We start from the raw sequence: 13,451 nt of genomic DNA, 5'->3' as shown, positions 1-13,451 counted from the left end.
CAAGGGGGAGCTCTTTGCTACGACAATGTTAAAAGCTACAAATAAAGTTTTAAAAACTAGCATTTTATGACAACAAATGATATTTGTTCCCCAATATTTGATACCCGATAATTGGTACCCCTCTGTGTGGGCAACATTGCATTCATAGTTAAGAAAGAAACTTCCTAACTTCTACTGTGGTTGTATATGAGCATGTGACTATGGTCTGGCCACCAAGATGTAAGTAGAAGTGCCATTTGTGATTCTCAGGAAATATTTTTAAAGGATGTTTTCTCCTTTTCTGTTTTTTCTTTCTTTCTGATGGTGGGAATATGGATGTCATTTGAAAGGCCATTTCGGCCAAAAAGATCAAAGCCACATAATAAGAATAGCGAAGGAGCAAGATGTCCCAGCTTGGATCTCTGACAGCTCAGACACACTGTCCTTCAACCCGGGGCTGATTAGCTCAGGCTCCCTTTACCTGAGATAGAAAGCCTTTTTTTGTGTCACTTTTGTTGTGGGTTTTTAATCACTTGGAGCTGTACTGAATTTTAAATAACGTACACAATAAGAAAATGGGCAAGTATACTGATATATAATGTTAAGAGGGAAAAAATGTAATTAGACAAAGAACATCTAAAACATCAAGCCTTGGATACGAATTTTAACTATTTTTTTACCTATCAAATTGTAAAAGTCATGAATGGATTATTTAACATCAGCAGTCAGACACAGTGGTTAAAGGAACTGTGTAAGGAATCATACTGCTTAGTTCAAGTATCTGCTTTGCCATTTACTAGATGATTTAACTGAAAATTTTAGCTCCGTTGCCTTGCCCCAGTTTGCCCATATGTAAAACTGGGGTAACAATATTCCATGCTTTTTAAAGCATTTGAGAATGAGAAAATAAAATGTCAACATGGTGCCTAGCATTTCTAAGTACATTATTATATAAAAAGTTTAAAAAGAAAAAAAAGGAGTGCTCATTGCAACTCTGAAATTTCTGCAGCCATTCAGGAAAGTAATTTGGCAATATTAATAGCCTTTAAATTAATTGCACTTCTAGGACTCCAGCTTGATTAAGTAATCAGAGATGAACAGAAGGGTTTATTCAAAAAGATGTTCGCTGTAGCATTATTAACAATAGAAAAAATGGAAGCAATCTAAATAATAGATTAATGTATTTAATCCATTATAATGCACTCATATTATTTAACTACAAAAAATAATCATTTTATTCAAGCAGAAAATGAAAATGAATTTTAAAATTATCTGGCTTGCCTGCTTTGGTTAATTAAGATCTCACTGCTGAAGGAGATTGACAAGACAATTTTAGGGATCCGTTTAGCCAAGAGCAACCTCTGGGAAGGAGCAGTATATGTCTGCAATAAAGGTTCAAATACCTGTCATCCCAGTGCTCTATGATTCCTCTTTCCCTTCAAGCTTGCATACCCAGACCCCCAAAGGACTTGTGAAAACACCGCTACTCAAGGTTGGCCTCAGTAGCATCCCAAACACCAAAATGTAAGAAGACTAATTTGGCAAATGTATCCTGAGCCTTAACAATGTCACTGATCTTTCTTCCAGGGATTCCCCTTCTAGAATGCTATCATAAGAAAGTATTTGTAGGCACAAAGTTTTTGTATACAGAGTTATTTATAATAAGAACAGAAAGCAATCAAAATATCTAACCATAGAGAATTGACTTAAAAAATGAGATAAAATTAATATGAGACTATTATGCTGTGATTAAAAGTATGTTTGTTGGTTTTAATTGGAATGTTTATGGTATAATGTCAAGCAAAGTGATTGGGATGCAAAATTAGATACATTGTTTAGTCTCAATTGTGCATAGAAAAAGATAAATAAAAATACCGAAGAGAAAAATTTATTCAGCAATTATCATACTTTTGTGTCATTTTTCTACCAAACTATATATGAATATGAGTCAATTATCTAAAACATTTAAAAGAGTCAATTATCTAAAACATTCAAAAGATAAGCTGAGCCAAACTAAAAATTTTAAGAGTTTATTTGAGCAAAAATTAGTTGGAATTGGGCAGCGCCAAACAGGAAGTGGTTAGGGTACCCCAGTGACCAGAGCTGGGGAGAGGGAACAAGCCAGGAGCAAAGAAAGGAAATTATTCAGTTGACCATGGCTTAAAACCTAAGTGGCTGTTTGCAGCTGGTTATCCTTGGGATTCTGATTTTGATTTGATTTTGTAACCTTGAGACATTTGTAAGCTTAGATTTTGGTTTCCTTATTTAGGTCACAGTAGCGTGAGAGCCAGCTCCGTCTAATGGCCTCCTCATTTTAACACTTTTATTCTTCCCTACATTTTTCACATGTTCCACAATAAGCAGGAGTCACTTTCATACTTAAGAATATAATAACCATTTGAAAACTACAACTCGAAATGCTTATTCTCTGGTGCCTCAGACAGATAGACCTCACCGCCATCACACTTGAGCACCTAGTGCAGAGCCCCGCGATGGCCAAGAAGGATGGAAGGAGGCAAAGTGACCAGACCCACCAGTTAGGCTCATCCCACAGGCATCCTATGATTTGTATGATATTGCTTCCTTAGAGGACAAAAATAAATTTATAGGTAATGAGGCCTAACAGCAGTCTAGAAGCTGAGAGGATTTGGAGGGTTGAATGTTTACAGTCAGTATTTAAAATAACATGGTCTCTTTTTCTCATTTTACTCCAGTGCTGCTAGAAAATGTCGGAGAAGAACTAGATCCTATTCTGGAACCTCTTCTACTAAAGCAGACCTTTAAGCAGGGTGGGAGTACATGTATCCGACTTGGGGACTCTACCATTGAATATGCGCCAGATTTCCGCTTCTATATTACTACCAAGCTAAGAAATCCTCATTATCTTCCTGAAACATCAGTAAAGGCCAGTACCTAAAGTGAATGTTTCTTTATTGAATTTTACAATTAATGACTTTATTTTCCTCCTAAGCCATAAGAAGGACAGGTCTTCCTAAGAAAAATAGATTTTGTCCTTTTTTGGCATTTCCTGAAATTGCTATAATAATTTCCAAGTGTTTATTTTGTGTGTGCATGTAAGTAATAAAGGAGCCTTCAGTATGCAGTGGGGGGGGGGAAGCCTTTTGAGAATCTAATTTCTATGATTGATATTATTCTTAGAATCTCATTGTTAAGCAGAGATGACATATATGCACCTCCTTTGTAATAAATGATAATATGCTAATTCTTGGCATTGGAATTAACAAAAATCCATTCTTCTTTCTCAGAATGAGGTTGCTGTTATCTGATTTTATATAGTGACTTACAAGAACTGATTGTGATCACTGGTTCTTTGAAAATACTAGAAATTCCTTTCGAGAGCAAAGTTAGTTTTAAGTTTTAGTCAATGACTAAAATCACTTGAGATGTTGATCTGCAACTGAACTCATGGAGGTCATTCCATTTTTTATTCCCAAATCTTGGCGCTTGATAAGGTTGGCACTTGATAAATGTTTGTGGAATGAGCAAGGGAGAAAGGGATAACTTTCATTTACAGCTAGCCGGAGAGGACATTAAGAAATGTTGATTCAGATTTTGAAAGTCACATATGGAGACAAGATTTGGCTAGTGAGTTCAAAAACTGTCTCAACTAGAGATATTTAAATTAAAGAAGGCATCTTTCTACATAGGCAGAGGAAGCACAAAGGTGCTATAATTCATTCCCTCCAAGATGAATAAACATGGTCACTGTTCCCAAGAGGTTTACATTGTAAATAATGTATGTAGAGTGACCCTATTTATGACTGGGAAAACACAGGCACTCACAATTGGAGGCATACTTTAGCCTGGACATTCAGAGAAGCCAAGAAGACTGAGGGAAAGTGGGGTCACCCTTGAGATTACTTTTTAAAACAGAATGTTACAATACGGAAATTCTTGGCCACTATTTTAACTAATTAAAATGTTATCTAAACACCAAAAATTGCGTATTGCCTGGTTATCTATTAGGAGGGGTTTGTAACTAGTAGTTATTAAGAACATGGATTCTGGAGCTTGATTCGAATTCTAGCTTTATCACTTGCCAATTGTGTGATGTTAACCAAGTTATTTAATCTCTCTGTGCCTCCATTCCTTACTCTAGAAAACGGGAATAAGAAATCTCCATCTCATAGAACAGTATAAAGACTAAAGTCATCTATGCAAAGGCTTAGAATAAGACCCAGCACAGTGTTAAATGAGTATTAATGATTAGAATTATTATTTAACTTTTAAACATGAGTGAGAAAGAATGAAACATAAAATGAAATGTTAAAATTCCAAAGCTGTGGGTTTTTTTTTAATGGATGACATGAAAAACCATTTATACTTTTCAGCGAGATCTATGAAAATTTCACAAATAATAAATAATTCTTAGTTCATCAGTAACTGGTTATAGAAGTTATAAACCGCTGTGGGAAGGAAACTGATCTATGATTCACTATCGAAATCCTTAAGATCCCTAGGGTGTCTTATTGCTTCATTATTTTTAATTGCTGGGATTGATTAAACAGGGATTAGAAAACATAGTGAGGCAGTTACTTGCTTTCATTTACAAATTAAAATACTTCCTCTAAATCCTATTTTTAGGATCTTTTATGTACCTTTGCTTTCAAAAGTTCCCAAGGGATGATATCATGCTGCTATAATCCTTTTGAATCTAAATGAAAGTAGAATTATGAAATCATATATTATATAATTTGAAATATTTCTTTGTTATTATTTGTTTGAATGTTTATTGTTATTCGTGAGTGAATGCCTAGATTTACAAAATCTTGATCTCATAAGATCCCGCATTAATGGACTATGAATGAATACCTCTTTGTGTCTGAACACAAGAAGGTAAAAGTTGTAAAACATGTATTTGGCTCAATACTAGGACTATGGTTTGGGCATTAAAGAAAATATAACTTCCGTACTTGGTTTCTCATGTCAGAAGGGAAAAACTCTTGAAAGCTTTATTTTTCCCCATGAATAAATGCCAAAGCCGGAGAGCATTACAAAATAACATTTAATGAGTTTTTTTAATTGTTCGATTTTAGGAATTTCTTATTATCCCATCTAAGTTTATGATTATGCTCATGTAATCTATCCCTAGTGGTATCCAAGGCCCACCATGGGTCAAGTGAAGGGGGGCAAGTGTAACCTAGACAAAACCGCCATGGAGAAGGTACCGGGTTTGGGCAGAGGTGGGGGTCACCTGCCTAGGGGCACTTTACACTTTCTGATCACAGGTGGGACATTTTCTTACAAAAACAGAATCACTCTATTCTTGCAAAGGGAACCTCCTCAAATTCTCTTACTAGGTGAGGGGGGGAAACCTAAAGTCTCCCACCAACGGCCCGAGCTGAAGCCCCTGCAGATACTTCACAGCCAGCGTGCATGGGATTTCACCATCAGTTCAGCAGAGCAGAGATGAAAGGCACGTGAAAGGAGGCATTGGAGGTGACGTTGAAGACCTAAGGGTAGACTTCAACTCAAGACACAAGGGCAAAGGGCAGGCAGATTGCAAAAGAGATGTGTAAAAAGCCTGGAGTGGAGGGTGGGGGTCAATTTAAGCAACAGTCAAGTAAGTGTTTATTGATCTGTGGGTTCGTTGATGACCAGAGCCAGGAAATTTTTCTAGCTTATTGCTGTGTGTATTGATGAGTGTGTGGAGGCTGGGATGAGAGCAGGTTGTAGAGCACTGGAGAATGGAATGAGACAGAGACAGAAAGCACATATGAATACCATTATCACTAAGTATAGTTGTGAAGGCCCAGAGAGAGATCATTCCATTGCTGGAAGGGATTGTAGGGGGAGCAAGAGAATGACTTATTTATTTGCTTTGTGAAAGAGAGACCTTAGCGTGATTACTTTCCCACTTCCAGGAAAGAACCAGGGGAGGAGAAACTTTAAGATGTAGGAAAGAGCCTATAGGAGTCATTACAGACAGAGAGAAAGTAGGTGTTGAGAGACTGCACCTTGATGGACACCATTAAAACCACGTTCACGATAGTGACTGGTCATATTGTCGTATGATTGTATAATCGGCCGCATTATAATATTCTGTTGTATATCATGTGTTACCTAGTATGTGATATGATCATCACATTGTAAATATCATGTATACTCATGACAGGTAATGACAGTGTTCTTTTTCCCTCTATCTCACTTGATAAGATTTCCTTTACTTTTTGACACCGTTAGGATCCCTAACATGTAAATCAGCTCGTCCAGCCAGGATGAAGGGTAGTTTCCAACCTGATTCCAATTGACTTGGGGATTTATTCATTCATGAGAAACAGAGAGAGAGAGAGGGAGGCAGAGACACAGGTAGAGGGAGAAGCAGGCTCCATGCAAGGAGCCCAACGTGGGATTCGATCCCGGGTCTCCAGGATCACACCCTGGGCTGAAGATGGCGCTAAACCACTGAGATCCCCAGGCTGCCCTGACTTGGAGAATTAAACAGTTTGTCAACAATTGGATCATTCGAAATAGGAATAAATTGATCACCAAACAAAACCTTTTGAAATATTATGTTTATGACTATGAGAAACGTCTACAAATTTCACTTGTCACATATACTACTATAGTAACGAGTCCATTTTAAGGTCAGAACTTAAAAAAGCAGAGGCTTTCTCAGTAAAACAACCGTGCAATTCTTGTATATTCTTTCATTTACAGGTAACATTATTAAACTTCATGATCACTTCTGAAGGAATGCAAGATCAGCTATTGGGAATCGTGGTGGCACGAGAGAGGCCAGACCTTGAAGAAGAAAAGCAAGCCTTGATACTACAAGGAGCTGAAAACAAAAGGTTTCCAACATTATAAAACACGGAATTGTTGGGGCAACTGGGTGGCTCAGCCGGTTAAGCACTGGACTCTTGATTTCAGCTCAGGTCGTGATCTCAGGCTCCGTGCTCAGCAGAGTCTGCTTACGATTCTCTCTTCCCCACCTCCCATCCTCACCTACTCACTCATACACGTTCGCGTGCTCTCTCTCTCTCTCTTTCTCTCTAGAACAAAGCAAAACACAGGATTGTTCTTACTTGTTTCAAGATCACTTAGAATGGATTAAAGTACATGTTAAAGATCTATTTTGTTAGATTTAGCAGATGCATCGAAGGGGAAGATTTAAGAGGAAAAGATAAGGCATTCCAATGCCTTGGTGTTCATGTAGAGTATATTTCTATATACAAGTTCTCAGCCCCTGGAAGCCCTGGAAGGCCTACCACCAATCAAGGCAATGTATTTTCAAAAGTTGTAGTATTCATTATGTAATTGATGTTATCTGTTTTCCCTGGAGCACAGTCCGAGTGGACACTCTGCATTCCAGTTTCTGCTCATAGTATCTCTAGCATAGGCACCAGGGCTGAAGCTCCAGGAGTCGTGAAAAATTTTAGAAAATAAATGGAGCGATGCTTTCATTCACTCAGGGCTGAGATACTTGATGGGCTTACACCTCTCCCTCTAGTTACCACGCAAATGATCGTCAGGAAGAGAAGTGGAGCAGAAAGGCCTGTCTTTCTGACATTTTGCAAGATAAGAAATTAATTATACAATATCACCGTTACGGATATTTGTCACAAAGTGATGCATTTCTTGGGTTACAAGCTCTTTGTTTCTCATACAAGAATGTGTGCGTGAAGGGATTTTAAATGATTTCTTTTTTCTTCTGCGAAAATTGTGTTTTATTCCAGGCAGTTAAAGGAAATAGAGGACAAGATTTTAGAAGTTCTTTCATCTTCTGAAGGCAATATATTAGAAGATGAAACTGCTATTAAGATATTATCTTCCTCCAAGGCTTTGGCTAATGAGATTTCTCAAAAGCAGGAAGTAGCTGAAGAGACAGAGAAGAAGATTGATAGCACCCGCATGGGCTATCGGCCTATCGCCATCCATTCCACCATCCTGTTCTTCTCTATTGCCGACCTAGCTAACATCGAGCCCATGTACCAATACTCACTGACCTGGTTTATTAATCTTTATATCCTGTCTATCGAAAATTCAGAGAAATCAGAAATTTTAGTGAAAAGGTATGGAAAAGAAATACTATTTATTACTGACTGATGCATGAAAATTCAATAGTAATTGGTGACTCTCACTGTTGTTACAGAAATGCCGTGAGCATGACTCTTATGGCTAATGTGGGCTTGATTAATCATCGTGCTAGAAATAAATTTGAGGGTGAGAAAAGGAATAAGTGTGGCCAAATTCAGCCTGCCAGGAAGTCGTTTACAGGGAGATAGGATTATAATGTCATTCTAAAGGGAGGAAACACTTATCTCTGCTTATCATTTACCTAAAGTATTTGTGATTGGAGGTTTGGAAAGAATGGTTAAGACCTTGAAAAGACAGGACTCTTACCCTCTGTAAACTCGCATTCCAAAAGTCACATAGTTACAGTTTGTCAAGTAACAGGGTTTTAAAAAATACCTTGTTGTGATTAGTTGGGTTATTCTTATTTACGTAAAATACCTTATTTTCCAGTTGGATATCGTAGTAAATAAAGGGATTAGGACCTTACGTAACACTAAATGTATGAGAGAGTAGAATTTCATTTATTATCAGTTAGGTAAGTTTTAGTTTGGTATTAAAACATATTTTTAACGAGCTCTAGCATGAAATTACCTCTTGAACAAAGAAAATTGCTCATTGCAATCATTGCACTCTCCAACTTTATTGATCAGTAGGAAGCGAGGTACTTCAGTTTCTTGACTGCTCATACCCACAAAGGAAATTCAATTTAATACTTACCACTTGGCAGTGAAAAATTAGTTTTTAGAGATTCAAAATCAGAACCTCCTGACAATCTGAATTGAATTCCTTTCATTTACCATGTAGAACTCTGCTAAATTTTGAATATTCTTAAACTGAGTAGTTTCTTGTTAGTATCATTATTTTACAACCTTGAATTTGAGATTGATAAAGGTGTAAAGACCAGCACATGGCTTAGCATACAATTTCTCAGCTGTCTGCCCATGAGAAATAGGAGGTGGACATCTTCAAGAAGACACATGTGATGGTGGAGTTTAAAGTATGTTTTTATATTATGATATTTGAAAATGTTTCTTTTATTTCCCTATTCCTTCCAGAATCTGAAATTTTCAAGGGTAGGAGGGATTACTGAAATAGAGAAAATAAGATTTTTTAGCTCCCTTTCTTCGAATCATTCCCAGCCATGTGCATTGTTAGTTAATCAAACAAGCATGTCTGGTTTTCATACTAGGTTTTAAGTTCCCTGAGATAAGGGTTTTGGCGGTTTTGTTTGTTTTTCTAACATTCCCAGACCTTATCACAGTACTGATCACATGGAGCCACAATAGCAAACAATGTTTTGTTTTTCACTGCAGTTCTTTTTCTCTACCTTTTTAAAACCAGGTCACCCAAATATTATCATCTTAAGTACTTTTAAATTGAAATATTTGCTGGACGGATGCCTGGGTGGCTCAGTGGTTGAGTGTCTGCCTTCGGCTCAGGGCATGATCCTGGAGTCCTGGGATCGAGTCCCACATAGGACTCCCAGCGTGGAGCCTGCTTTTCCCTCTCCTGTGTCTCTACCTCTCTCTCTGTGTCTCTCATGAATAAATAAATAAAATCCTAAAAAAAAAAAAAGTATTTGCTGGAATCTAGAGAAGAAAATGTCTTTGCTCTGCTGCTTAAAGACATGTTTTATGTATAAGAGTTAAAAATCAGAACAATTTTTTGCTTTACAACTAATTATTGGTTCCTTTATTATGACTTGTTTCATCAAATTAGAACTCATCCACACATATGACATGTTTCTTCATAACTATGACTATAGTCCCTTATGATTTATGGAAAATCAAATCCTTTTACCCAGATATGAGATTAGGATGAAATCTAGAAAATAAAATGTGTCTTTTTTACTTAAAATCCCTTAATTTTAATACAGTGAAAATCCCATTCATGACTCTAGTGAGCCTGAAAGTATAATTCTGGAACCAACTAAAGAGTAAATAGGAAAGCATATTTGAAAACTTTCACAGAAATTGTTAGTATACACTCAGAAGCATGCAGAAATGAGAGTATTTGCTCAACTTTCATGACTGAGCAAACCTGTGTAACTAGCACCTGGATCAAGACCCAGAAGGTTACCGACAGCCCAGAAACCCCACTTTGTGTCCCCTTCTAGAAACTAACCAAACCTCTTCCACCAAGCTAAAGACGGTCCTGATTTCCAACACCATAAATTAGTTTTGCCTGTTGTAGCAGATCTTCATGAATGGGATCACAGTGTGTGCGCTTGTTTGTCTGGCATCTTATACTCAACATTTCATTTGTGAAATTCATAGTGTTTTGTGTAGTGCAGTGGTTTACTCACTTCCATTGTGCTGGTATATTGTTGCAGAAGTATCCAAGCAAAATATTTTCTCAACCCAGAAATTTTCCTTACAAAGGTAGCAGAGAAAGAAAACAAGTTTATCATGTGGTACCATTAAACCAGAATGCGTTGCATATCACAGGCAGTCCACTAAGAGATTGCAAAAAGGCAGAAATCTCATCCCAAATTTATCTGCTAATTGAAGTGACCATCTGTGCTAGCAAACTGGCTTGAGCCAGAGGAGAACCACACGTGATTTGTGGAGGCATTCCCTTTTCCCCACGTGCTGGCCACCACCTATTATCTCTTGCGTTCTGTTAGGAGGGGAGGTGATCTCTCGTGGTGTTGATCTGCATTTCCCTGGTAATTAGTGATGCTGAGCAGCTTTTCACGTGCCTGTTACCTATTCTGATGTCCTCTTTAGGAAAATGTCTATTCAGGTCTTCTGCCCATTTTTAAGTCAGATTGTTTTTGTGTTATTGTTAGCTCTTTGTGTATTTTGCACCTTAATTCTTAATCTGACATACGGTTTGCAAAAATTTTCTCTCATGGTTGCCCTTTGTTTTGTTTTCCTTTGGGGTGTTTTTTTGTTTGCTCGTTTTGAAGTATAGTTAACACACAACGTTGCATTAGTTTCAGGTGTACAACACAGTGATTCGGTTTCTTTAGATGTAGTGCTCACCACGAGTGTAGCTCCCATCTGTCACCGTACAACGCTGTTGCAATGCCACTGACTTACTCCCTATGCGGTACCTTTTATTCCTGTGACTTACTCATTCCATAACTGGAAACCTGTATCTCCCACTCCCCTTCACCCATTTTGCCCATCCTCCCAACACCCTCCCCTCTGGCAACCATCACTTCTCTCTATTTATGGGTCTGTTTCTGTGTTTTGTTTGTTTGGTTTGTTTTTTAGATTCCGCATAGGAGTGAAATCTTATGGTATCTGTCTTTCTCTGTCCAACTTATTTCACTTAGCATCATATCCTCTAGGTCCCTCCATGTTGTTACAAATGGCAAGATCTCATTCTTTTCTATGGCTGAGGAATAGTCCATTGTATCTATATGTATACCCCCCATTTTCTCTATCCATCCATCCGTCAATAGGCACTTGGGTTGCTTCTATATCTTGGCTCTTGTAAATAATGCAGCAGTAAACATAGAGGTGTATATATTTTTTCAAATTACTGTTTTCATTTTCTTTGTGTAAATACCTAATAGTGGAATTACTATTCTAAAATTTTTATTTTAAGGTTTTTGAGGAACTTCCTTACTGTTTTCCACAGTGGCTGTGCCACTCTACATTCCCACCAGCAGGGCACAGGGTTCCTTTTGTTCTACATCCTTACCAACGCTTCTTGTTTTTCTGATTCTAGTGATGCTGAAAAGTGCCCAGTGATACCTCATTGTGGTTTTGATTTGCATTTCCTGGGTGATTAGTGATGTTGAGCATCTTTTCATGTGTCTGTTTGACATCTGTATGTCTTTGGAAAAATGTCTGTTCAGATCCTTTGCCTATTTTTAATCAGGTTATTTGGGTTTTTGGTTTTAAGCTGTATAAGTTGTTTATATATTTTGCATAGTAATCCCTCATCAGAAGTATCATATGTGCATAACTTCTCCCGTTCACTGGGTTGCCTTTTTGTGTTGATGATAGTTGTCTTCACTGTGCTTCATTCTTTGTTTATTTTTTAATTTCTGTAGTCCCAATAGTTTATTTTTGGTTTTGTTTCCCTTGCCCAAGGAGACATATCTAGAAAAATGTTGCTAAGGCCAATATGAAAGAAATTACTGCCTGTTTTCTTCTAGGAGTTTTATGGTTCCAGGTCTCACATTGAGATCTTTTATCCATTATGAGTTTACTTTTGGTGTAAGAAAATGGCCCAGTTTCATTCTTCTGCAAGTCGCTGTCCAGTTTTCCCAGCACCGTTTGTTGAAAAGACTGTCTTTTCCCCCGTTGTGTATTTTTGCCTCCTTTGTCACAGATTAATTGCCCATATAAGCATAGGTTTATTTCTTGGCACTATTTTGTTAATTGTTTCTTTTGCTGTGCAGAAGCTTTTGGGTTTGAATTAGTCCCATTTATTGATTTTTGCTTATGTTTGTGCTTTTGGTGTCATGTTCAAGGAAATCATTGCTGAAATCAACATTGATAGGTTTCTTCCCTATGTTTTCTTCTAGTAGTTTTAAGGTATCAGGTCTTAAGTTTACATCTTTGACCCATTGGGAGTTGATTTTTATAAGTGGCATGCTATAGGTGTCTATTTTCATTGTCCTGCATGTACATGGTCTGCCATTTGTGACATTGATTGACATTGACATTGTATATACGTCAATATGTCATATATTTTTTGTATATATGTATATATGGTAACATTGGTTACCACACTGTGCTAACCAAGATAAATCAGAAAAAGAGAAGTACTGTGGATACCCCTTATATGTGGAATCAGAAAAAAATTCATACCTCTAAAAACAAAAAACAACAACCGTAAAATGGTGGTTGCCAGGAGGAGGGGGTAGGTAGGATAAACTGATGGTGTTTAATGGTATAAACTTATAGCAACTAGTAAAATTATCTCTTATTTCCTTTTACGGAAACATATTTAATTTTTGTTTACCTTCTAATATTTTTATTCATAATAATTCTTACTTATTATACCAAACATATATTATGACTGCTATGACATAGCCATATATATAAATAAGTATACTGTAAAATAGCCATCGTAATTTGGATCACCTATTTTTTTATCAAATTTTTAATTAGTAAAATAAATACCTGTAGCAAAAAAACACATAAGTACAGAAACAAAAATCTAACAAAGATATAGCTTTGTTACAGGGACCAAAGTAAAATCTCTCTCAGAAAACTATGTAAGTGTATACACACACATGCACAGTTTCCTTTTTCTTTTCCTTCCACTTCTATCAAGATAATTTTTCCCATGTTATTAATCTTCCCATGTTATTAAAGAAGGATAATAATTTTTAGTGGTTGCACAATACACCATTTTATGAATGTGCCATAATTTTCTTATTGTAAGATTCAAAAGTAATCTCCAGCTTTCAAATTATAAATAATATTACAATAAATAAAAACATCCACATTGTTAATTATTTCTAT

General features: G+C 36.8%; 1 protein-coding gene across 1 annotated transcript in view; it reads left to right on the top strand.

The window, feature by feature from the left end:
* Positions 1-13,451, top strand: part of DNAH7 (dynein axonemal heavy chain 7) — a 226,683-nt gene that overhangs the window by 160,142 nt on the left and 53,090 nt on the right. The window contains 3 exon segments of the mRNA XM_055344969.1: positions 2,694-2,884; positions 6,661-6,794; positions 7,680-8,015. Coding sequence (XP_055200944.1) covers positions 2,694-2,884; positions 6,661-6,794; positions 7,680-8,015 — 661 coding nt within the window.

Source organism: Nyctereutes procyonoides, unplaced genomic scaffold, assembly GCF_905146905.1.
Source record: "Nyctereutes procyonoides isolate TBG_1078 unplaced genomic scaffold, NYPRO_anot_genome, whole genome shotgun sequence".
Taxonomy (NCBI): domain Eukaryota; kingdom Metazoa; phylum Chordata; class Mammalia; order Carnivora; family Canidae; genus Nyctereutes; species Nyctereutes procyonoides.
The sequence above is the reverse complement of the archived record's forward strand: the minus strand, read 5'-3'. Positions and strand labels throughout refer to the sequence as shown.